Source organism: Bufo bufo, chromosome 2 (genome assembly GCF_905171765.1).
Source record: "Bufo bufo chromosome 2, aBufBuf1.1, whole genome shotgun sequence".
Lineage (NCBI taxonomy): Eukaryota > Metazoa > Chordata > Amphibia > Anura > Bufonidae > Bufo > Bufo bufo.
The window spans coordinates 417149948-417174319 of record NC_053390.1 but is presented as its reverse complement, the minus strand read 5'-3'; the positions used below and the strand labels follow the sequence as shown (position 1 = coordinate 417174319).

At 43.6% G+C, this 24372-nt stretch overlaps 2 protein-coding genes across 3 annotated transcripts in view; one reads left to right on the top strand and one right to left on the bottom strand.

Annotated features, from left to right (window-relative positions):
• HSDL2 (hydroxysteroid dehydrogenase like 2) overlaps positions 1-16219 on the bottom strand; it is a 49385-nt gene extending 33166 nt beyond the window's left edge. Inside the window, exons 1-5 of the mRNA XM_040417316.1 lie at positions 16128-16219; positions 15877-15936; positions 6806-6969; positions 2477-2575; positions 2087-2201 (exon numbers count right to left, since the gene is read on the bottom strand). Coding sequence (XP_040273250.1) covers positions 2087-2201; positions 2477-2575; positions 6806-6969; positions 15877-15893 — 395 coding nt within the window. The 5' untranslated portion in view covers positions 15894-15936; positions 16128-16219. The remainder of the gene's footprint in view (positions 1-2086; positions 2202-2476; positions 2576-6805; positions 6970-15876; positions 15937-16127) is intronic.
• A 95-nt stretch (positions 16220-16314) lies between these two features.
• Positions 16315-24372, top strand: part of PTBP3 (polypyrimidine tract binding protein 3) — a 184501-nt gene continuing 176443 nt past the window's right edge. Inside the window, exon 1 of one of the 2 annotated variants that reach the window (XM_040417314.1) lies at positions 16315-16407. The gene's annotated coding sequence lies outside the window, so the exon portion shown is untranslated. The remainder of the gene's footprint in view (positions 16408-24372) is intronic. The other variant, XM_040417311.1, reaches the window with a different exon arrangement.

The window sequence follows — 24372 nt, the reverse complement described above, 5'->3', positions numbered from 1 at the left end:
GGATGTACTGCCAAATTCTCTGAAACACCTTTGGAGACAGCTTATGGTAGAGAAATAAACATTCATTGCACGGGCATCATCTCTGGTAGACATTCCTGCAGTCAGCATGCCAATTGCACTCTCCCTCAAACGTTGCGACATCTGTTGCATTGTGCTGTGTGATCAAATTGCACATTTCAGAGTGGCCTTTTATTGTGGGAAGTCTAAGGCACACCTGTACAATATTCATGGTGTCTAATCAGCACCTTGATATGCCACACCAGTGAGGTGGGATGGATTATCTCGGCAAAGGAGAAGTGCTCACTAACACAGATTTAGACAGATTTGTGAGCAATGGGTCTTTTGTGTATGTAGAAAATGTTTCAGATCTTTGAGTTCAGCTCATGCTAAATGGGAGCAAAACCGAAAGCGTTGTGTTTATATTTTTGTTCAGTGTAGAATGTGTTTGACATGAGACTAGCATACAAACATGCCCAACATCCTAGGCAAGATACTTTTAAAGGGGTTATCTCCATTACAGACTATTACAGTACACTACAGGGAAACTCCCTTGAGAACATCCATCTGCTATAACAGGACAAATAAGCAGGAGTTTTCATAATGGAGTAACCCCTTTAACTTCGGGCTCATGCAAACGGCCATGATCAACCTGGAAACACAGTCCGTGCGTCTGCCAGATCTCACGGGCCAACCACAGCTCCCCTGAACTGACTGTATCATAGTGTTTGATGAGTTCAGTACAAGGGATCCACAATCAGATATGAACTGACTGCATCATAAAACACTATAATACAGTCATTTCAGGGGAGCTGCCATCAGCTGGGGAGATCCGGCAGACGCAAGGACTGCGTTTCCTGAGCAGTAAATGGGCCATTACTACACAGTTGATTAAAGTGCATGTATGAGATAAGAAAAATATGGTTGTTTAATTCCAGAAACCAATCTGTCTGGTATTGCAGCTCAGCCCCGTTAAAGTGAATAGAACACTGCCCGTGAACAAGAGTGCGTCTGTTTCTGGAATGAAGCAGCCATGTTTTCCAAATTTAAGAAGCTAAATCACCAGCCTCAGCAGTGTATGGCAGTGGTATATGGGACATAAATGCTACAGCTAATGCAATTGGGGTCATTTATTAAACTGGTGTAAAGCAGAACTGGCTAAGGCTACTTTCACACTAGCGTCGGGGCTCCGCTTGTGAGCTCGGTTTGAAGGGTCTCACAAGCGGCCCCGAACGCATCCGTCCAGCCCCAATGCATTCTGAGTGGATGCGGATCCGCTCAGAATGCATCAGTCTGGCAGCGTTCAGCCTCCGCTCAGCAAGCGGACACCCGAACGCTGCTTGCAGCGTTCGGGTGTCCGCCTGGCCGTGCGGAGGCAAACGGATCCGTCCAGACTTACAATGTAAGTCAATGGGGACGTATCCGTTTGAAGTTGACACAATATGGCTCAATTTTCAAACGGATCCGTCCCCCATTGACTTTCAATGTAAAGTCTGGACGGATCCGTCTGAACAACTTTCAGACTTAGAATTTTTTCTAAACTATAATGCAGACGGATCCGTTCTGAACGGATCCAAACGTCTGCATTATAGGAGAGGTTCCGTCTGTGCAGACACCAGACGGATCCTCTCTGAACGCTAGTGTGAAAGTAGCCTAAGTTGCTCATAGCAGCCAGATTCCACCTTTCATTTTCCAAAGGAGCTGTCAGGTGGAATCTGATTGGTTGCTACGGACAACTAAGCAAGTTCTAATTTACACCGGTTTGATAAATGACCCCAAATAAGTCAGTCACTGCTGCAGCCTAGGCAGAGGGGACCGAGAGGTGGTGCTGGTTCGGAGGGGGATGGGAAAGAGTTAAAGTTTGCCTTTGCATTTTGACAACATCCATACAGTTGGGTCATTAATTTGGAAAAAACCCTTAAAAGTATAAAAAAAAAAAAAAAGGAGGAGATTATACTGCGACAATTTTTATATCTATATGGGAAGCAAAATATAGGCCTATTACTACAGCTTGACCTCAATATTAGTGATCCTATTACATACGACATATACAGTATTTCAATAGGAAAGCTTTCCAAGTGCTACATACGTAAGATAGGTTCCTCTAGTATTGATGCCCATCATGAGATCAACCGTTTTCATTGGAGTATCCAGAGTGCTGGTCAGGCTAATGGCGCTAGCATTATTTATCAAGATGTCTATACCTGTTTAAGTAAATGGAAAATTATACTTGTGACCACAGCCCAGAACGGAAAAATAGGCGTAATAAAGCTAGAAGACATACATTACAAAATTACAGCTACCTTCCTAAATTATTATTTTAAAGGATGTTGATGCAAACAAAAACAAAAAAACCTCTATGCTCCACAAATAGGAGAAACATGACATTCTGTAAAAGTAGTAAGAAACGGCAGATATGTCTGTACAATTGTCTTCCTGAAGCAGATTTACCCCAATACTGTCAAAACAGATGTGATACCTCCAAATGTTTTCACCGCCTTTTCCACTGCCTGGCTGATCTGATTTTCATCTCTCACATCGACAATGCATGGTAAAGCCTTTCCACCAGCAGCTTCAACTGAGAAGAAAACACATGGAAGAGTCAGCACACAACCTATTGACCAGTCCTAATAGATACTAACTGCTAACAGACATTTTGTAGGAAGATGGCACTAAGCATATGTATGGAGTTGGGCCACTAGTGTTCAAGAAGCTGAAACTTTCCAACCAAAAACTAAACTTTGCCATACACTGGTAAAGTAGAAGTTAGATCAGTAGCCAACATTTGGTATTTTTTATTAACTTTTAGAGAAAGACATTTTTTTCTTTTGTTGCCCTGGTGGTCATTTTTGGAAAAGTGACATCATGAAGCCATATTGGTTGTCATCACGTTTGAATTAACTTCTTAGAATCTGATGGTCAACTCTCGTTGTGTCAGCACCTTCAATCAATAGTTACGGTTTCCTAAAATCTGCTGACATATGGCCAGTATTATTTTTTTAAGTTGAAATCCTTCCTAAAAACACATTTTTTCATTTTCTTCTCCCTGTTAACAGTTTCTCTGCTCAAGTTTTGAAAAAATAAAAAAACTTATTGGGCAGTATAATCTATGTGTTGCACATTTTTAGCCTGGCAACCTTTCCTATATACACATGCAGTTTGTCAGTTCCGTGTGTCACAAGTGTTCAGCAGTTTTCTCTGTGAAAGCCACTCTGCCTCTCATCAATCCCACTTTGTGACTATAGTAAGACATAAGAAGACAGGTTGCCCAAAGAGGAGAATGCCTTCAATGCATTTCTGGAGAAAGGGACAATTTATCAGCATTCATTACATTTCTTATTAAAAGATAATCAGTATTGCAAATCTGTTCTATCCCTGACCAGGGCACAGATACCACCTCCTGGACCTAGCTTGTTCCTTACAATGTCTAAGATGGGGAAATTAGATGGGTAGCCCCAAGAATGCAAAATATATGTCCGTTTATAATACTAAAAAAGGTGGGGAAAAAAAAAAAAGATGTTTCCTTAACCCCTTAAGGACGCAGGGCGTATCGGTACGCCCTATTTCCCGAGTCCTTAAGGACTCAGGGCGTACCGGTACGTCCTAGCTTGAACTCAGTATTCCGGCGCCCGAGCGGTTAAACGGAACGGGATTTCGGCTGAAATCCTTCAGCCGGCATCCTGTGACAACGCCAGGGGGGGTCATGTGACCCCCCCCGTGTCGGCGATCGCAGCAAACCGCAGGTCAATTCAGACCTGCGGTTTGCTGCGCTTTTTGCAGTTTCTGATGCCCGCGGTCCCTGACCGCGGGGATCAGAAACTTTTGAGTGCCTATAATCAATATTTTTCACCCACCCCTGCACGATTTTATGCCGGCGGGTGGTGCGGGGGGGGTGTCGCATGCGGTGGGGGCGGTGCGGGAGGCGGGCGGTGCGGCAGGCGGGATCGCGATCCCCCGCCCGCCTCCCCATGAATGATCGTTGGCTTCTAGTGGTTATACCAGGGTGCCAGCACATTGCTGGCACCCTGGTATAAACGGCTGACATCTGTGAAGATGTCAGCCGTTTAACCCTTTCCATACCGCGGTCCGTACGGACCGCTGTATGGAAAAAGTTAACTGTCGTCGGTCAGGGAGCTCCCTCCCTCTCCATCGGGGGGCTGCTGTGCCTTTGCAGCCCCCCGATGGAGAGGGAGAGAGCCCCCAGAGAGCCCCCCTCAGCCCTGTGCTTACCCTTCCCCGTCTGCGAAGTTCTGAGCAGACGGGGAAGGTTCCCATGGCAACAGGACGCCTGCTCAGGCGTCCTGCTGTCCATGGTGCTGAACAGATCTGTGCTGAAAGCATAGATCTGTTCAGTGTAAGTAAAATACAATATAGAACAATATATATTGTACTGTACTGTATTATACAGACATCAGACCCACTGGATCTTCCAGAACCAAGTGGGTCTGGGTCAAAAAAAAAGTTAAAAAAAGTGAAAAAAGATAAAAATTCATCACTGAATAAAAATAAAAAAAAATAAAATACACTACACATATTAGGTATCGCCGCGTCCGTAACGACCTGATCTATAAAACGGTCATGTTACTTTCCCCGCACGGTGAACACCATAAAAATAAAAAAATAAAAAACTATGAGAAAATTGAAATTTTGCCCACCTTACTTCCCAAAAAAGGTAATAAAAGTGATCAAAAAAGTCACATGTACGCCAAAATAGTACCAATCAAACCGTCATCTCATCCCGCAAAAATCATACCTTACCCAAGATAATCGCCCAAAAACTGAAAAAACTATGGCTCTCAGACTAAAGTAACACTAAAACATGATTTTTTTTGTTTCAAAAATGAAATCATTGTGTAAAACTTACATAAATAAAAATAAAGTATACATATTAGGTATCGCCGCGTCCGTATCGACCGGCTCTATAAGAATATCACATGATCTAACCCCTCAGGTGACCACCGTAAAAAATAAAAAAGGTGTAAAAAAAGCCATTTTTTGTCATCTTACGTCACAAAAAGTGTAATAACAAGCGATCAAAAAGTCATATGCACCCCAAAATAGTGCCAATTAAACCGTCATCTCATCCCGCAAAAAATGAGACCCTACTCAAGATAATCGCCCAAAAACTGAAAAAACTATGGCTCTTAGACTATGGAGACACTAAAACTTTTTTTGGTTTTAAAAATGAAGTTATTGTATAAAACTTACATAAATAAAAAAAAGGTATACATATTAGGTATCACCGCGTCCGTGACAACCTGCTCTATAAAATTACCACATGATCTAACCTGTCAGATGAATGTTGTAAATAACAAAAAAAAAAAAAACGTGCCAAAAAAGCTATTTCTTGTTACCTTGCCGCACAAAAAGTGTAATATAGAGCAACCAAAAATCATATGTACCCTAAACTAGTACCAACAAAGCTGCCACCTTATTCCGTACTTTCTAAAATGGGGTCACTTTTTTGGAGTTTCTACTCTAGGGGTGCATCAGGGGGGCTTCAAATGGGACATGGTGTCAAAAAAACCAGTCCAGCAAAACCTGCCTTCCAAAAACCGTATGGCATTCCTTTCCTTCTGCGCCCTGCCGTGTGTCCGTACAGCGGTTTACGAACACATATGGGGTGTTTCTGTAAACTACAGAATAAGGGCCATAAATAATGAGTCTTGTTTGGCTGTTAACCCTTGCTTTGTTAGTGGAAAAAATGGGTTAAAATGGAAAATTAGGCAAAAAAATGAAATTCTCAAATTTCATCCCCATTTGCCAATAACTCTTGTGCAACACCTAAAGGGTTAACAAAGTTTGTAAAATCAGTTTTGAATACCTTGAGGGGTGTAGTTTCTTAGATGGGGTCACTTTTATGGAGTTTCTACTCTAGGGGTGCATCAGGGGGGCTTCAAATGGGACATGGTGTCAAAAAAACAGTCCAGCAAAATCAGCCCTCCAAAAACCAAACGGCGCACCTTTCACTCTACGCCCTACTGTGTGCCCGTACAGTAGTTTACGGCCACATATTGGGTGTTTCAGTAAACGGCAGAGTCAGGGCAATAAAGATACAGTCTTGTTTAGCTGTTAACCCTTGCTTTGTTAGTGGAAAAAATGGGTTAAAATGGAAAATTAGGCAAAAAAATGAAATTCTCAAATTTCATCCCCATTTGCCAATAACTCTTGTGCAATACCTAAAGGGTTAACAAAGCTTGTAAAATCAGTTTTGAATACCTTGAGGGGTGTAGTTTATAGAATGGGGTCATTTTTGGGCGGTTTCTATTATGTAAGCCTCGCAAAGTGACTTCAGACCTGTAGTGGTCCCTAAAAATTTGGTTTTTGTAAATTTCTGAAAAATTTCAAGATTTGCTTCTAAACTTCTAAGCCTTATAACATCCCCAAAAAATAAAATATCAATCCCAAAATGCTACAAACATGAAGTAGACATATGGGGAATGTAAAGTCATCAAAATTTTTGGGGGTATTACTATGTATTACAGAAGTAGAGAAACTGAAACTTTGAAATTTGCAAATTTTTCAAAATTTTTTGGTAAATATGGTATTTTTTTATGCAAAAAAATTAACTTTTTTGACCCAATTTTAGCAGTGTCATGAAGTACAATATGTGACGAAAAAACAATCTCAGAACGGCCTTGATAAGTCAAAGCGTTTTAAAGTTATCAGCACTTAAAGTGACACTGGTCAGATTTTCAAAAAATGGCCAAGTCCTTAAGGTGAAATAGGGCTGAGTCCTTAAGGGGTTAAAATGATCTCATCTAAAACCTAAGTATTGGTTCAATGCAGAACACATTTTGAGACTTACTTTCCTCAGCTGCGGTGTAGATGGTTCCTGGCAGCTTAGGGTGCGGTTCTGAAGTTTTGGCTGCTATGACCACATTAGCACCATCTTTGGCAGCTTTTAAGGCAATAGCTTTTCCAATGCCACGACTGGCACCGGTGATAAACAGAGTACATCCTGCGAGTCTCCTGTAAGAGAAAAAAGGAAAATAAAAAAAAATGCAAGATGGTCTGAAATAATGACCATGGACTGAGAATGTACTAGATTAGGTTATTATTGGGTCTGTTCCAGCTACTAATGGGGGAATATATAATGTATTATAATACAGTTGCAGAGCTCTGGGAAATAAAGAATAGACTTGCCATGACACCTTGCTGAGGATAGGTGGAGCTTTAGATCTGTTGTGATCACTAATGAAAAGGGGGGTCTAAAGTGACCACTGTGTTGAGGGAGGGGCCATGAAATGTTCCGATGCTCATCTCAGAGGGGCTGTCTGGATGAAGAAAGGGATATGTCCCAGTTCAGCTCTGAACCCGGACAACCCCTTTAATTTCAAAATGTTCTATTCATTGCTTAGTAAAGTTTTTCATGGGATAACCCCTTTGAATCTAATTTTTAGGCTAAATACACTGCTCAAAAAAATAAAAGGGAACACTTAAACAACACAATGTAACTCCAAGTCAATCACACTTCTGTGAAATCAAACTGTCCACTTAGGAAGCAACACTGAGTGACAATCAATTTCACATGCTGTTGTGCAAATGGGATAGACAACAGGTGGAAATTATAGGCAATTAGCAAGACACCCCCAATAAAGGATTGGTTCTGCAGGTGGTGAACACAGACCACTTCTCAGTTCCTATGCTTCCTGGCTGATGTTTTGGTCACTTTTGAATGCTGGCGGTGCTTTCACTCTAGTGGTAGCATGAGACGGAGTCTACAACCCACACAAGTGGCTCAGGTAGTGTAGCTTATCCAGGATGGCACATCAATGTGAGCTGTGGCAAGAAGGTTTGCTGTGTCTGTCAGCGTAGTGTCCAGAGCATGGAGGCGCTACCAGGAGACAGGCCAGTACATCAGGAGACATGGAGGAGGCCAACAACCCAGCAGCAGGACCGCTACCTCCGCCTTTGTGCAAGGAGGAACAGGAGGAGCACTGCCAGAGCCCTGCAAAATGACCTCCAGCAGGCCACAAATGTGCATGTGTCTGCTCAAACGGTCAGAAACAGACTCCATGAGGGTGATATGAGGGCCCGACGTCCACAGGTGGGGGTTGTGCTTACAGCCCAACACCGTGCAAGACGTTTGGCATTTGCCAGAGAACAGCAAGATTGGCAAATTCGCCACTGGCGCCCTGTGCTCTTCACAGATGAAAGCAGGTTCACACTGAGCACATGTTACAGACGTTACAGAGTCTGGAGACGCCGTGGAGAACGTTCTGCTGCCTGCAACATCCTCCAGCATGACCGGTTTGGCATTGGGTCCGTAATGGTGTGGGGTGGCATTTCTTTGGAGGGCCGCACAGTCCTCCATGTGCTCGCCAGAGGTAGCCTGACTGCCATTAGATACCGAGATGAGATCCTCAGACCCCTTGTGAGACCATATGCTGGTGCGGTTGGCCCTGGGTTCCTCCTAATGCAAGACAATGCTAGACCTCATGTGGCTGGAGTGTGTCAGCAGTTCCTGCAAGACGAAGGCATTGATGCTATGGACTGGCCCGCCCGTTCCCCAGACCTGAATCCAATTGAGCACATCTGGGACATCATGTCTCGCTCTATCCACCAACGTCACGTTGCACCACAGACTGTCCAGGAGTTGGCAGATGCTTTAGTCCAGGTCTGGGAGGAGATCCCTCAGGAGACCGTCCGCCACCTCATCAGGAGCATGCACAGGCGTTGTAGGGAGGTCATACAGGCACGTGGAGGCCACACACTACTGAGCCTCATTTTGACTTGTTTTAAGGACATTACATCAAAGTTGGATCAGCCTGTAGTGTGTTTTTCCACTTTAATTTTGAGTGTGACTCCAAATCCAGACCTCCATGGGTTAAAAAATTGGATTTCCATTTTTTAATTTTTGTGCGATTTTGTTGTCAGCACATTCAACTATGTAAAGAACAAAGTATTTTAGAAGAATATTTAATTAATTCAGATCTAGGATGTGTTATTTTTGTGTTCCCTTTATTTTTTTGAGCAGTGTATATTTTTCAACAATGCTGTGATATTTCTTAAAATTTTTGGTCTTATCTATATATTTTTTTTAAAATATATAAAATCCTGTAGTTTTCGCTCTGAGTGTGAAGCCACATCAGATACTGACATTTGTACTGTTCACTTTTCAGCAGTCAGGTCATTATCATCACAGGCAGGGTCACATTGACAAATAACACAAACACAGATAACCCAGGATCAACCATTTACAATAACACAGAACATGTCTGGAACAATACATCTATACCTATAGTGCATGTCCCTACTGAAAAGTATGTCTATGAACTGCTGTTAGACCAGAGCACCAGCTCAGACAAGATGAATATAGCCGTAATCATATACAGAAACAAATATCTATCAAATCTACAGAAAAATAAAATATCACATTCATCAGTCATATAGCCTAGGCACAGCTAGTGAATGGGACTGAGCTGCAATAACAAGAACAGCCACTATACAATGGACGGCGCTATGCTTGGTAAGCTGTGAGGAGGCAGCAACACTCACAGGAGTGCGCCTTTTCAAACCGCTGATCAGTGGGGTGGCCAGGAGTCGGACCCCCACCAATCAGATATTCATGACCTATACTGAGGGTAAGCAACTAATATCAACATTTTGGACAACCCCTTTAATCTTTTCTGAGACATGGAATCTATATTATATACAATAAAATACACTTCTATTGCATAATATGGCTCCGCTGAAATGGTAAACCCTATATCACTGTGAAGAAGTATCACCTGCGGTTCTTCGGCGTGCTCACGAAGACTGCCTTAAACGTTAAACCATGTGCATGTGGCAGAATGGTGGATACATTGAAGATGTCATGTAAAGCACTTAAGGAAGCTTTGACCTTGCTTAACTCAAACAGGTAAAGGTAAACCATCAGGAAAAACCTGAGCTGAATTCAATATAGTGGCAGGAAATGTTCCCTCCACCAAATTATGCAACCTCCCGCTCAATCAATCATTTCACACATTGGAAGTCAATTTTCTACAGATTGCAGCAGTTAAAGGGGCAGGTCCTGGCTTTTTCCTCACCCTGTATTTAAAAACTTTAAAAATTGCAGTTTTTGCTCACCTCCTCTCCCAATAAAAGAGCAATCAAAATGTCCTATGTATCTGAAAATGTCAACTCATCCTGCAAAAGGACATGCCTTCACGCAGTCGTTGATGAAAAGATAAAAACACAAAAAAAGTTCTGACTGACTATGGCAGCACAAAAACCAATGACTTTTTCCCTTGTGTCTATTGTACAAAAGTAGTAAAAAAAGTTCGTAATTACTGCAATCGTACTGACCAGCAGAATAAAGTTATTGTCACTTAGGCTACATGCACACCACTGTTGTGTGTTTTGCGGTCCGCAAATTGCGGATCGGCAAAACACGGATGGCGCCCGTGTGCGTTCCACAATTTGCGGAACGGCATGGACAGCCATTAATATAACTGCCTATTTTTGTCTGCAAAACGGACAAGAATAGGACAGGTTGTATTTTTTTTGCGGACCACGGAACGGAGCAACAGATGCGGACAGCACACGGAGTGCTAAATAATAGAGAACTGCGGCACACAGCTTCTTTTGTCTGCAGTTTGACATTTATTAGTGTTACATCACATGGGATTTATGATCCAGTTACATTACAGAAGAAAAGTAGTCACATTCACTAGATTTGGTGACCAAACGTTTCGGCCTATCAAGGCCTTCCTCAGTGGTCTATTATCTTAGTGTGACTTCTTGTGTTGTGGTTCACGTGAGGTGATCCAGCACCACAACACAAGTGAATGTGACTACTTTTCTTCTGTAATGTAACTGGATCATAAATCCCATGTGATGTAACACTAATAAATGTCAAACTGCAGACAAAAGAAGCTGTGTGCCGCAGTTCTCTATTATTTAGCTACAACTTACCAGTCCTTGCTGGCACTGGCAATAACTGTGTGCGGTGCTCTACCTGGAGCGCCCCGTCACTCTGGAGCGCCCCGGGAGCCGCACGGACGGTAAGTATGCTGCTCCCCTTTACCATGGCTGCCAGGACTTTAGCGTCCCGGCAGCCATGGTAACCATTCAGAAAAGGCTAAACGTCGGATCCGGCAATGCGCCGAAACAACGTTTAGCTTAAGGCCGGATCCGGATCAATGCCTTTCAATGGGCATTAATTCCGGATCCGGCCTTGCGGCAAGTCTTCAGGATTTTTGGTCGGAGCAAAAAGCGCAGCATGCTGCGGTATTTTCTCCGGCCAAAAAACGTTCCGTTCCGGAACTGAAGACATCCTGATGCATCCTGAACGGATTTCACTCCATTCAGAATGCATTAGGATAATCCTGATCAGGATTCTTCCGGCATAGAGCCCCGACGACGGAACTCTATGCCGGAAGAAAAGAACGCAGGTGTGAAAGAGCCCTAAGACTAATAGTATCCTGATCAGTCAGAAAAATGCATTGAAATGCCAGATCCGTCTTTCCGGTCTCATCCGGCAAAACTGATCCGGCATTTATTTTTTTCACCTTTTTTTCGGTCTGCGCAGGAAGGACGGATCAGCATTTTGAATGCCGGATCTGGCACTAATACATTCCTATGGGAAAAAAAATGCTGGATCCGGCATTCTGGCAAGTGTTCCGGTTTTTTTTTGGGCCGGAGATAAAACTGTAGCATGCTGCAGTTTTATCTTTTGCCTGATCAGTCAAAAAGACTGAACTGAAGACATCCTGAAAAGATTGCTCTCTATTCAGAATGCATGGGGATAAAACTGATCATTTCTTTTCCAGTATTGAGCCCCTAGAACAGAACTCTATGCCGGAAATGTATTAATCCAACAATACAACTTATCTTCCAAAAAGTAAGCCCTCTTATAGTAACATTGAGGGATGGGTAAAGAAATAGTTAGGTCTTGAATGAAAAAATAGGTCCGCATCTTTAAGGGGTTAAAAGTTTCTTCTTACTGAGCAACTACCGAATAGAAGTTCTACTGTACATCTTTGTAATTTAGATTGAGGCAGATTTGCTCATCCTTTCTAATATTTAGGCCTCACGCACACGAACGTATTTTTATTCCGTGTCTGTTCCATTTTTTTTTTGCGGACCGTATATGGAACCATTCATTTCAATGGGTCTGCAAAAAAAAAAGGGGGGAAAGGTACTCCGTGTGCATTCCGTTTTCGTATGTCCGTATTTCCGTTCCGCAAAAAAATAGAACATGTCCTATTATTGTCCGCATAACGACAAGGATTGGACTGTTCTATTAGGGGCCAGCTGTTTCGTTCTGAAAAATACGGAATGCACATGGACATCATCTGTATTTTTTGCGGACCGCAAAACACATACGGTTGTGTGCATGAGGCCTTAGATTTATAACCGCTGCAAGGCTAGACACTTTTGTCTAACTTTATACCACCTACTGGATGTCTTTCTTGGCATCAAAACTTTGCGCCACAAATGTTAGCACATGTCACTGCATATTAAGGCCTCATGCACACAACAGTATTTTTTCACGGTCCGGGGTTCCGTTATCCGTTTTTGTTTCCATGTGTCTTCCTTGATTTTTGGAGGATCACCACACTTGCGTTCGGGGCGGATCCGTCTGGTATCTGCACAGACGGATCCGCACCTATAATGCAAACGATGGCATCCTTTCAGAACGGATCCGTCTGCATTATATTTCAGAAAAAAATCTAAGTCTCAGACGCATCCGTCCTGAATTTGCATTGAAAGTCAATGGGGGACGGATCCGTTTGAAATTGCACCAACGGATCCGTTCCCATTGACTTACATTGTAAGTCTGGACGGATCCGTTTGGCTCCGCACGGCCAGGCGGCCACCTGAACGTCAAGTTTGCCTTGAAAATGATAGGAAAAAAAACAGACACGGATCACAGACGCGGATGACAATCTTGTATGCCTCCGTGTTTTTTCACTGACCCATTGACTTGAATGGGTCCGCGAACCGTTGTCCGTGAAAAAAAAATAGGACAGGTCTTATTTTTTTGACGGACTGGAAACACTGATCACGGACGCGGATGACAAACTGTGGATTTTCCGAGTTTTCAACGGACCCATTGAAAGTCAATGGGTCCGCAGAAAATCACGGAACAACGGACACGGATGCACACAACGGTCGTGTGCATGAGGCCTAAGACTAGAATGCCACAGTTTTGTTAAAATTAAACCAGAAGTTTGGCTCATTTAGTCTCGTAACTCTTCCCCATGTGTTACAATTCCTCCATATCTGCTTACCGATACTGAATGGAAACACGTATCCTAGTCACAGGCTGAAAATCCGGATCAGGTGGAACTATGGCTGGTTACAATGATACTGAAAGGAGCTGTGCACCTGTGTGAAGTGAACATGACCAGCTCAGACTTGCAGCCTATGGGGGATCATTTCTTATAGTGCCAATTTGGGACAATGTTTGTGACTTTTTAGGTGTCTTCCCAACACCCTGACCACTTTTCCAAAAAAAGATTAGTTGCATCTTCCTCCAGAAGGATGGGATTTTTTTGGGATTCTGGGGTAGTGGCTGCGGCAACCTGCAAGTCACTCTGCGACCCCATTCATTTCTATGGCTAAACTGCGATCCACAGAGGTGCAACTACTGTCACTCCCAAGGTCACCATGTAGCCCTAGCCTTATGACAAAACACTGGTGTACAGAAGTCACAAATTTTGGCAAAAGCTTTTATGTGCGCAAAAATTTGTGACTTTTAGCCATTTTTTGCTGCTCTCGCCACTGTTCCAAAAAGGGCCTGTGGCATAAAAGGGATGTCTGACATTTAAATTTTGGTGGCCTATCCTCAGGATAGGTCATCATGAGGGTACTTTCACACTAGCGGCAGGACGGATCTGACAGGCTGTTCACCCTGTCGGATCCGTCCTGCCGCTATTTCGCCGTGCCGCCGCTCCGTCCCCATTGACTATAATGGGGACGGGGCGGAGCTCTGGCGCAGCACGGCAGTGCAGGGCGAAAGGCCGCCGGACTAAAAGTACTGCATGTCCGACTTTTTAGTCCGGCGGCCTCTCACCGTGAACTGCCGTGCTGCGCCGGAGCTCCGCCCCCGTCCCCATTATAGTCAATGGGGACGGAGCGGCGGCACGGCGAAATAGCGGCAGGACGGATCCGACAGGGTCAACAGCCTGTCGGATCCGTCCTGCCACTAGTGTGAAAGTACCCTTATCTGATCAAGGGGGTCCAACTCTCAGGACCCCCTCCAATCAGACACTTTGGTGAGAGCTGCAGCCTCCTTGCAGTTTACCAAGCACAGCACTGTGCTTGGTACTGCTGCCCAGCCCATGCACTTGAATGAGACTGAGCTGTGCCTAGGCCATGTGACCGATGAATATGACGTCACTGGCCTAGGAGGAGGCTGTAGCACTCCAGCTGATCAACGGCAGTCTCTGGGGTCGTTCTCTCACTGATCAGATATTGATGGTCTTCCTGAGAATAGGATCGATATTAAAATCTCGGACAACCACTTTAAAAGGAGTTGTCTGTTTTCAGGAAGAAATCGGACAACAGTTAGGGGGAGCCTGAGATAATAAAAATAGACTATCACCTAGCAGGTCCCGTGCCAGCCAGGCTCTGTTGACCCGACTACAGTGGTAAAATCACGTCGACACCACGTGACCACTGCAGCCAATCACTGGCCTCAGTAATGCACTGAGGGTCAACAGAGCCCAGCCAGGAAAACCAGAACAGTGGCATGGGACCTGCTAGGTAAGTAAGGATCTATTTATTTCAGACAACCCCTCATTTATTCCTGACACCTCACAACTGCCTGACTCCCACAACCAATAGATTCACTATAAATGACACCATAGCGCAGATCTACGGCAGCTCTTAGCGGTCATAGATTTCATTTACTGGCACACAGACAGGCAACCATATGACTAACTTATTAAGTTATTAAGTGCCATGTGCCTGGCAATATATTTATTGCACTTAGTCTGGTGCACTTTGGACCTCATGAGCTGTGGGGCCAGCCCCTTGCTGCTAAAGTAGGCAAATTTTTAAACTAACTTGCTTTGCACAAATCAATTCACTCATGACAAGTAAGGGTACTTTCACACTAGCGTTATTCTTTTCCGGCATAGAGTTCCGTCTTAGGGGCTCAAATCTGGAAAAGAACTGATCAGTTTTATCCTAATTCATTCTGAATTGAGAGCAATCTGTTCAGGATGTCTTCAGTTCAGTCTTTTTGCCTTTTCAGGACGGAGATAATACCACAGCATGCTGCAGTTTTATCTCCGTCCAAAATTCCAGAACACATGCCGGATCCGGCATTTTCTCTCATTGACATGCATTAATGCCGGATCCGGCCGAAAGTGTTCCGGCAAAACGGATCCGGCATTGCGGTCTGCGCATGCTCAGACCGCAAAAAAAATAAAAAATTTTAAATAAATAAATGCCGGATCCGTTTTTTCCAGATGACACATTTCATTTCAATGCATTTGTCATACGGATCAGGATCCTGATCCGTATGACATGCCATCAGTTTGCATGCGTTTTGACGGAACTGCCTGCCAGAATCCTCTGCCGCAAGTGTGAAAGTACCCTTATGACATTTCTCTACATTGTATGGCGCCATGGTGGTCAAAGTGTATAGAAATGCGCAAGTCCATCTACAGAGGTCAGGTATGCTCAGTCTCTGTATAGTGATCCTCTGTTCACTGCCCAATAGAAATAAAAGTAAAGAAGGACACCGACTGTCTGCAGAGTCCGCCCCAGTGTCAGATCTGCACCAAGGACAACACTGGGAAGCAGATCATGATCAGAAAGGGATTTTGGCTATGCTAGAAACACTGCACAGTAGCTAATAGCAGCCTATCAGGACTTCTGGGATGAAACCCCTTTCAAGCAGAGAGACCCTCCTGTGCCCTTCGCCTGCCCTCTTACCCAGTGTTTGGCAGCATGCTGGACACCTCAGGGCACACGATCCTTCCCAATGTCCGGCTTCTGTGTGTATAAGGAGGCAGCAGTTAGACTATAACCTTTACTCCACATTTCCAAGTTCACCCACAGCGTCACGTACTAAAGGTCACGTCACGTGCACTAACCACCCTGAGGGTTATACAAGCCGCCATGTGAAGGCTGGCACTTAATGCCACATAGATAAGCACGGCAGGTATTGTGCCACACTTGTATACCTTGTGCTGGAGCTCTTCTCGGTGACCGGTCACCTAGTTCCTGCAGCGAGTGCCAACTGCAGCCAATAAGAAGCCTCAGGACCGGTAGCCAATAAGCGATCACATCAACACACCCCTCACACGTGAGGCGCTCAGCCTCCTGCTCTGAGAGCGAGGCTTGGAACGAGGAAAGCTACTGCTTTGGTCTGGGAGCCGGTCTTCCTTTTTAATGCTATGGATGGTGGACCTTGGTGCAGTGTGTGTGTGTGGGGTAGACACCTAGAAAGAAAGCAACCATCAGGTATTTGTTAGACATACGAATTAATGTCTGCTTGTGTCATAAAAAAACCTTTTTCTGTCAGTTTTCATACTTCATAGTTCTATCTCATTTGGTGGCCCTTTGCCTTGTGCTTTGCAAAGACTGTGTTTTTGCTCCTTTTACTCTAAATGCCCCCTTGTTGACAAGTGGGATAAACTGACAACATTTCAGAGGCAAAAAAATGCACAAACTGGTTGTCGCTTTCCCTCCCCCACACTTGGTGACAGGTTTTACAAGGTGCGTTACTCACTCGGTGAACGGCAATTAGAGAAATCCTCTCCCAAAATTAAAACAGGGTGTAAGGATTTAATAAGTGATATTTTAAAGGGATTTTCCAAGAAGATAATATTTTTTATTTTTTTTAGGGTTAAAAAATAATAATCCATACTTTCGCTTATGGATCTTTTTCCGACACTACGTACCTCACCTCTGCTCTCCATTTAGACATGCTGGAAAGAACCTCTCAGCCAGTCTCTGGTTGAGTTGGTCACTAGTAGTGTTGAGCGAACTTGTGTTTGAAGGTCGGCGTCTAAAGTTCGGGTTATCGAAGAATCGCGTTATGGATTCCGCTACCACGGACCATAACGGAATTTAGAATCCATAACGCGATTCTTCGATAAGCCAAACTTTAGACTCCGAACTTAAAACACAAGTTCGCTCAACACCAGTCACTAGTGTTTAGTGAACATCTATTTTCAAGTTCAGCGTACAAGGTTCAGGTTATCTAAGAATTCCGTTATGGATTCCGCTACCACGGACCATAACTTATGGTGACCCGAACCTTGTACGCCAAACTTAAAAACAGAAGTTCGCTCATCCCTATTAGTCACCTGTGTATGCACAGAGGCTCCTAGCTGAGCCTTTGATGCAGATATATATGCAGCCCTCGGCTGGGGCTACATGGCTCTCTTGGCTGTGATGCCGCGCAACCAAAGATCACTGTGTGGGAGTACAGCCATTGAACTGAATGGGGTTGCAGCGCAACTCACAAATTGCTACAACCCTAACACCAGAATCGCCAAAGTTGTTCAGAGATTCTGGGGTCATGGTCACTGCAATCTGTGAGTCATGCTACGACCCCATTCATTTCAACAGGTCCACTGCTGCACAGTGATCTATGGTCACACCACATGTGTTGCGGACAAGATCACCATGTAGCCTCAGCCTCATACATTTTGTCTCCCAATGGTGTATTTGGTGCTAATGAAACTGGTCAGAGTAGTGGATGAGTATTATACCTACTTTATTATAAGGCACACGCCTCTTAATAAGTTTGGTGCATTGTCTGGCTGAGTTTCTATATATGACTGGTAAGGCAGCCGTTTACTAATTTGCACCTTTTGACCTTAACCCCTTAAGGCCTCTTTCACACTGGCATGTGCGCCCCATGGTGATGCTGTGGGCCGCAATGCACGAGCACAGTCCGTGGGGCAGCCGCAGCGGATCGCGGACCCATTCACTTGAATGGGTTCGTGATCCAGCCGTTCCACAAAAAGATAGGACATGTTCTATCTTTTTGCGGAACGGAAGTACGGGACGAAACCCCATGGAAGCACTCCGTAGTGCTTCCGTAGGGTTCCGTTCCGTGCTTCCGTTCCGCACCATTCCACATCCCAGGATTTGCAAACCCATTGAAGTGAATGGATCCACATCCGTGATGCAAAATGCCCACTGAACGGCACCCGTGTATTGTGGATCTGCAAATGCGGTCCGCAATACGGCAACGGGGCGCACACGCCCGTGTGAAAGAGGCCTGAAGAGGACCAGTCACTACAAGGTAAAATGCAATCTGAAAGCACCATGTTCTAGAGCAGGAAGAGCTGAGTAGAGATTCAATAAAACCTGTAATTTATACATTTATATCTTTTGCGTTTTCACCTCCTGTGAGTACCAATCAGTACAGCGAGGAAGTGTAATCACTGACAGACAGCTATCTCTGTATGCACAATGCTATCAGTCACTGATTACACCTTCTCCCTGTACCAATAGGTATTCACAGGAGGTTGAAAAAGCTGAGATATAAGTGTATACATTACAGGTTTTACTGAATCTTTTCCAACAAGACTACGTATCAATCTGCTCAGCTCCTCCTGCTCTATAGAACGGTGCTTTCAGATTGTATTGCATTTTGTAGAGACCGGTTCAGATCCTCTTTAATACTTGTACATCATAGAAAACCTTGTCTAAGGACTTATGAAGACAAGCTAGGTTCTGTCCACTAAACAATTGCCTTTTCCATTCATGTTGAATCAGTTTTGTTTTCATCTGCGTTCTCTTTGTCTGTTTTTTTCCATCCGTATGGCTTCAAAATGTCATCTGTTTTTCCATGTTTGTCAAATCAGAACAGAAGAATGCCCAACTAGTTTCTCCAACTAACCATATGTGAAAGGTGGACTCCAATAACTCCTCCCCTCTGTACGACTATCAGTGACTGACAGCTATCTATGTATACACACTTACACAGAGAATACTATCAGTCACTGATAATACCTTCCCCATGTACAGCTGTCAGTGATTGCATTCAGAGGTGATGTGTCACCGCTGATACTACTCATAGGCTGCTGCGGTGCAGGAGGCATGTCCATGTCCCAGTCAGACGAAAACAACCTGGGGACTGAAAGATGGAGATGCGGGAGCCAGCCCACAGGGCCAGAACGGTGGGTAGCAGCTAAATATGAATCTTGCTATAGGCAATGCCTGCTAGGGGCCTTTCACAGAAAACATCTCAAAGGGCTTTTTAATCATTTATGAAAATAGTTGTAATTGTTGCCACAGAAAAAAAAAAATTCGGGCACATTGGTCAGTCAAATGGTCTTCAGATTATCTGACAAATGACAATGCTGTGTTTTTTCTTGTATATCACTGGATACCATGCTACTCAAAAAGGGGACACTATATGGACAAAAGTATTGGGACACTTACATATACAGGAGCTTTTATGACATCCATAGGCATTAATATGTAGTTTTCCCCCCTCCCTTTGGAGCTACAACAGCTTCCACTCTTCTGGGAAGGTTTTCTGCAAGATTTTGAATGATGTCTGTGGGGTTTTTGCTCATTCACTTGGATGAGCATTTGTGAGGTCAGACACTGATGTTGGAGGAGAAGCCCTGGCCCGCAATCTCTGTTCTAGTTCATTCCTAAGATCTTTGATAGGGCTGAGGTCAGGGTTCTGCATGAGCTGTGCTGTCCCAGCTATAGCTTCTCAGCTACTGTAGAGTTCAATAAATTTTTAGTGTTACAGCTGTTAACCACTGTACTTAGTGTACTTTGCTGCCACCTAGTGTCCATTGTTATATTTGGTTTATGTAAGTTATCTGTGGTTGTAATTCATTATGTCATTCATCTTGTAATTCTTCTTCTGTGAGCTCACATCCTGTGTCTTTCAGTCTTTTCCTATTTGTCAGACATGCATCGCAGAGCTGGAGAGAGGATTTTCCTTGACCTCTCATCATTTCTCAAAGTACATTCCATAAATTATCTAAAAGCATATCAATTGCATCTTCCTCACTGGAATTCTACATGCAACTGGTATCAGTAGAGGAATGAGTATAGCGAGTTCACTGTCTTCTATTACTTGTACAAGAGTGCCACTGACACTCATCAGAGTCTTTTCTCACTTACATCAGTGGCAGACTGTGGGCCATTTAAGGTCTTTCACACCAAACTGACCCAAACACACCTTTATGGACCTTGCTTTGTGCACTGGGGCCCAATTATGCTGGAACAGAAAATAGTGTTCCCCAAACTGTTTCCACAAAGTTGGAAGCATACAATTGTCCAAAATGTCTTGGTATTCTGAACCATTGCAATTTCTCTTCACTGGAACTAAGGGGTCCAGGCCAACCTCTGAAAAACAACTCCATAGCTTTATTACTCCTCCACCAAACTTTACAGTTGGCACATTACAGTCAAGTAGGTAATGGTCTGCTGGTTTTTGCCAAACCCATACTCGACCATCAGACTGGCAGTAAGAGAGGCACGATTCATCACTCCACAGAACACATTTCCACTGCTCCAGTATCCATGGGCAGCATGCTTTACACCACTCCGTCCAACACTTGGCATTGTGCTTGGTGATGTAAGGCTTGCATGCAACTGCTCGGTCATGGAAATCCATGGCATGAACCTCCCGAGGCACAGTTTTTGTGCTGATGTTAGTGCCAGAGGAGGGTTGAAACTGCAGTTATTGAATCAGCAGAGCGTTGGTGACTTTTATGCACTATGTGCCTCAGCATTTGGTGATCCTGCTCTGTGACTTTATTTGGTCTCTACTTCATGGCTAAGTTGCTGTGGTATCTTAAAGGGGTTGTCCGCTTTCAGAACTGAACCCGGACATAACCAGAATTTCACCTCTCCGGCCCCCCTAATGTTAGCATCGGAGCATTTTTTATTTACCATAACACACTGCTAAGCGGAGGCTTCTGCCCAGCAGTGTGTTCGTTGACGTCACCGGCTCTGATTGGCGGGCTTTAGCGCTGCCCTAGCTATTTTACAGGGCTCACTGCTGGGCAGAAGCCTCTGTCTGGCAGCCCTATGGAGAGCCAGGTACATCACCGGATCTCCTGAAAATGCCTTTGCCCTGCGCAATTCAGTAAAGAAGAGCATCGGAGCTAGAGATGAGCGAATTTCATATTTTGAAATTCGTTTGCACTTCGTTTGGTGGTAAAAGCAGAATTGAGTTATGGATTCCGTTACCACGGACCATAACGCAATTCTATGATGGAATGCCTTTAGAGGCATTCCGTTATTTATTCCGTCATAATAGAAGTCTATAGCCTGCATAACGGATCCGTCCTGTTTCCGTTATACAGGGGATAACACGGACAGCAAAAGACGGACACACGGACCCAACACGGATCCTTCACGGACAGCTTCACGTTTGCATCACTGACCAGCTGCTCACGGATTTGAACACGGACATGTAAATGAGGCTTTAAAGGTGTGCTGTGGCCTCTTTCCCACATCAGTGAATCAAAGCTGTGTGCTGTCCTTGCTTGGTCTGCACAGACAGCACATATACCCACTAACTATAATGTGTTTATTCACACTTCTGTGGTAGCATGCTGTATGGATCTTGCTCACCAGACGTGTTTAGAAACTGAATTAGTTTCTTCCCCAGTGGTGTATATTCAGTCGATATCGAAAAATTCCCAAATTTATGGAAAATTTGGAAAAATTAACTATTTTTTTAATTTAAATTTCTCTGATTTTTAAGATGGATAGTTATACTTCATAAAATAGTTGTTATTAATTAACATTCACCATATGTCTACTTTATGTTTGCATCATTTTTGAAACTACACTCAGTTATTCAAAACTGATTTTACAAACGTTGTTAACCCTTTACATGTTTCACAAAAATTAAAGGAAAATGGAGGAGAAATTTCAAAATTTCTAATTTTTATTTTGCAGATTTTCAAATCTAATAAATTTTTTCCTGTATAGGCTAATGCACACGACCGTATGTTTTTTACGTTTCCGTTCAGTTTTTTTTTTTTTTTTTACAGGTCCGTATGCGGAACCATTCATTTCAATGGGTCTGCCAAAAAAAAAAGAAATGACTCCATGTGCATTCCGTTTCCGTATGTCCGCATGTGCGTTCTGCAAAAAAAACAACACTGATGTCATCCGTTATTTTTGCGGATCCATATTTTGCGGACCGCAAAATACATACGTTCGTGTGCTTGAGCCCTAACTATGCCTGTCCTTGTCCGCAAATTTGTTTGTTTTTCAAGCCCCATTAAAATGTATGGTTCCGTATACGGAACTGTAAAAAAACGGAACGGAAATGGATGTAAAATATGTTCGTGTGCATGAGCCCTAACACAGCAAGGGTCAATATTTATTACCCTCTGCAGTTTACGGAAACACCCCATGTGTGGTTGTAAACTGCTGTATGGGCACACGGCAGGATTTAGAAGGTAAGGAGAGCCATATGGTTTTTGTAGGCAGATTTTGCTGGAATGTTTTTTGGGCGTTATGTTACATTTGAAGCACACTCCCCAGATTTTGGAAACCACACTTCTCAAGGAATTTATTGAGGGATGTACTGACCATTTTGACCGCTCAGGCTTTAGAACTTAGGCTACTTTCACACTAGCCCTTTGGCTTTCCGTTTGTGAGATCCGTTCAGGGCTCTCAAAAGCGGTCCAAAACAGATAAGTTTTGCCCTAATGCATTCTGAATGGAAAAGGATCCGCATCAGTCACCATTCCGCTCTGGAGGGGGACACCAAAAGGCTGCCTGCAGAGTTTTGGTGTCCGCCTGACGAAGCGGAGCCAAACGGATCCGTCCTGGCACACAATGTAAGTCAATGGGGATGGATCCATTTTAACTGGCACAATAGAAAACTGATCCGTCCCCCATTGACTTTCAATGGTGTTCAAGACGGATCCGTCATGGCTATAGAAGACATAATACAACCGGATCTGTTCATGACTGCATGCGGTTGTATTATTGTAACGGAAATGTTTTTGAAGATCCATGACGGATCCGCAAAAAAAACTAGTGTGACAGTAGCCTTAGAAATGCTTTGGCTGTGAAAATGAAAATTTTCATTTCTTCCAATAATATGTTGCATAAGCTTCCCATTTTTCATTTCCGCAAGGAGTAACAGGAAAAAAAGCACCACAAATTTTGTTAAACATTTTCTCCTGAAGATGGCATTATCCCATATGTAGTGTGGGCAAACAGCAGGGATCATAAGAGAAGGAGCACCATATGGTTTTTGAAGGGCAGATTTTTGTATAATGGTTTATGGGCGTCATGTTGCTATTGATCTAGACACCGGTACAGCTATTTTCTTACAATCGTGCATTTTATTTTTCTCTCTGAGCTTTATTATTGGTTCTATTTTGGGGTACATATGACTTTTTGATAACTTGCTATTTAGCTTTTTGGGAAGCAGTATAAAGAAAAGGTGGCAACTCTGCCGTTGCCATTTTTTTACAGCATTCACCTGAAGGGATAGACAATTAGATCATTATGGACGCAGTGATACCTAATATGTCTATATTTATTTATTTTTTGTTTGTTTTTCAAGCCCCATTGAAATGTATGGTTCCGTTGCAATCTTGCGCAATTAAAGCATTTTTTGAAAAAAATAAAAAATGCTGTGTTTTATGCTGCCATTTTCTGAGAGCCATATTTTTTTTTTATTATTCTTTCAATCGTCTTGTGTGGGGGCTCATTTTTTGTGGGATTAGTTGGTTTTTATTGGTACCATTTTGGGTCCATAGTACTTTTTGATCACTCGCTGTTACTTTTTTTTGTAAGGCAAGGTGAGAAAAATGGCTATTTTGATGCCTTTTTATTAAATTTTTTTTATGGGGTTCATGTGACTGGGTAGATCATGTGATATTTTTATAGAGCCGGTCATTATGGATGTGGTGATACCTAATATGTCTATTTATTTATTTTTGAATTATTTTTTTATTGTATATAGCTTGATTAGGGGAAAGGGTGCTTTTTTTTTTTTTTTTTTTTTTTTTTTTTTTTTTTTTTTTCCTTATTTTTATTTTTTTAAACACTTTTAATCTTTTTTTTCCCCGGCGCCTCCACAACGGCACTGCAGGAGGGTGTCCCCGCCTCCCCAGGACAGGAAACAACGTAGAAGCTTAAGTTTAAAAGGCCCCCTCCCCTTACCTGCTTCAGTTTGTTGTTTCCTGTCCTCGGGATCGCGTGGAAGCCGCTCCTGCTACGGCGGGGGGTAAAGCGCACGGCCTGGAGGATTCCCCTGTCTGGGAGGGCCGTGCAGAGGTGGGGGTATCGGACTGCCCTGCACCTTAGGCGTAAGTCCGTCTATGAAGGCAGCCACGGGCCTCCGTTTCTTCTGTTCGTTAAGGAACGAGGGATCAAGTGCGCATGCGCACGCACAGGCGGAAGTGAGCTCGCCAGTCCTCGGCGTCACTTCCGGTGGCGTGTGACGTCAGAGGACTGGCGGAT